The sequence below is a fragment of the Drosophila serrata genome, unplaced genomic scaffold, assembly GCF_035046125.1.
Source record: "Drosophila serrata isolate PLE 108 unplaced genomic scaffold, ASM3504612v1 contig_188, whole genome shotgun sequence".
NCBI classification, from domain to species: Eukaryota; Metazoa; Arthropoda; class Insecta; order Diptera; family Drosophilidae; genus Drosophila; species Drosophila serrata.
This window is the reverse complement of record NW_028257086.1, coordinates 19,981-22,120: the sequence shown is the minus strand read 5'-3', so window position 1 is coordinate 22,120 and position 2,140 is coordinate 19,981. Positions and strand designations below refer to the sequence as shown.

The 2,140-nt window shown below is 42.1% G+C and overlaps 1 protein-coding gene across 1 annotated transcript; it reads left to right on the top strand.

Moving 5' to 3' along the window:
* The first annotated feature begins 895 nt into the window (after positions 1 to 895).
* On the top strand, positions 896 to 1,816 carry LOC147644311 (uncharacterized). The gene has a single exon (XM_086829185.1). The coding sequence runs from the start codon at positions 896 to 898 to the stop codon at positions 1,814 to 1,816; it is 921 nt and encodes a 306-aa protein (XP_086685311.1).
* The last annotated feature ends 324 nt before the right edge of the window (positions 1,817 to 2,140 follow it).

Here is a 2,140-nt window from a genome sequence, read left to right as displayed (position 1 = left end):
GGCTATATCGCAAATGCACATTCTGTTGAAAACTAAAAATGTTATACATTTTTTTGAAAAAATTTTCCGATCACTCCTATGGCAGCTATATGATATAATCCTTCGATCCGCCCTGTTCCGATATATATACGAGTGAGTTTATATAGAAGACTAACTACAAAGTTTCATTCAGATAGCTTCAAAACTGAGAGAGGCTAAGAGACAGGCCAACGTTTGAATTTGCTTAAAAACGATACACATTGGAAGCCGATGCAACTTATTCTGCACCATCGAATCAAATTTCGTCAAATACTTCCGTCATCCCAAAATCTACAGATGTCCTCTTTGGGGTGTCAAGTCAAGAAATTGAAATTAACTTCAAACATGAGAGTCGTTTTACGGGATGACGCCTGTTCGCTAGCGCCTAATCGTGCGCGCATGGGTGTATGGCTGCACCTGTTGCGCTCTTAGATTTTCTCTTTCGTTATCTATTTCTCTATCTCTTCTTCTTCTGTTGCCTTATCTTTATGCTAAGCTACATTGTAAGCGTTTATGTATATGTTAAAGTCAAGCATTCGGTCGTTAGTTGCAGCTCCGACCAGAGAAAAAACGAAAATAAAACACAGCATATAATCGACCTATTCGTGCGTTCGTAGTTATTGCTCAAGGGTGGCAAATTGGTTGTCTTTCCCATAAACATTTTGGTGACCCCGACTTGATTTTTTGGCTCGGAGCCTGCAACCCGGTGTTCTTTGAGGCAGACAATATACAACAACAACATTCTTGAGGTTCCGTTGCATCTCGGTGACGCTGATTAACCTCTGAATTTGAGCGGTGCAAAACTAAATGGGTTCATATATACCAAAGCGGTCAGACATTTTCCTTTTCTTAATTCCTTTCGCGTGAGAAAATAAAAATGTCTAACATGGAAAACTCGGTTCAGCATCAAAATGAGCCGCCAAGTGACGTGGACTTCTACCGAGCCAAAGCCCAATCCCTTTTGCGGCAATTGAGCTCGTTGAATTATTATATAAATCAAGAGACTATAGATCAGTTTGATAAAGCTGATTTACTGGCGCGGCTGGAGTGGATTAATTTCTTAAACCTGGCTTTTGATTTCGCACAGACTTCGTTGGAAAAATTTGACTTTTCGGAGATAGCAAGCGACCATCGGATCGAATTCTCCACGGCATTCATGGATGTGAAGGCGAAGATAAATCGAGGTTTAGCGGCGCTTCGCAAATCGCAATTGCCGGCTGCAACCGCTGCAAATTCAACACCCATAGACATTATTAATCATCCGGATATTTCTTTCCGATCTAGGAAGCCTCGGTTGCCAATTTTGGAGATAGCTTGGTTTCATGGTTCCTATTCTGATTGGCCGGATTTTATTGCGACGTTCACCACGGTCATTGGAAATGATGAAGAACTTAGTGATATTGAAAAATTACAATATCTAAGGTCATGTTTAGGCGGCGTGGCTCTAGAGACCATACGTTCGCTTGAGCCCTCGAATGCCAATTATAGGAAGGCTTTGGACTTACTCAAAAATCGATTCGATAATAAAGTTTTACATTTTCAGGCACACGTACAGGCAATAGGTGTCGAGAAGGGATCAGCCAAGGGTCTGCGGGAGTTAAGCGATTGCATGAATTCGCATCTGCGAGCAATCCGTACCCTGGCCACTACGCAACAAATCTTGGACGGATTGCTGATTCACATCGTCGCACGAAAGCTCGATCGGAGGACTCGGAAAAAATGGGAAGAGGATTTGTCCATCAACAACCTAGCTACGTGGGATTCTATGGAGTCGTTCGTGCAAAGGAGGTGTTGGTAGCTGAAATCTTCCGCTATGTACGTTTTGTGATGTGAGGGATCATTAATTGCCAAAATGCTCTCATTTTTTAAATTTGAGTCCGCATCTTCGATTTAGACAAGCAAAGAAGTTGAAACTGTGCCTCAACTGTTTGCGCAAGGGGCATAGTTTGCAGAAATGCAAGTCAACGCACTGCAAATATTGTCAATTGAAGCACCACTCATTGTTGCATTATAACCAGGACCCATCTGTACCATCCACCGCCTCATCTCTATCATCCGATACATTTCCCAACTCTCAGCCATCAACATCATTTTCATTAGGATTAGCATCATCACATTCATC

Bases quoted from the DNA above. Each gene is read 5' to 3' on its own strand.
- LOC147644311 (XM_086829185.1), top strand. From the start codon at position 896: ATGTCTAACATGGAAAACTCGGTTCAGCATCAAAATGAGCCGCCAAGT.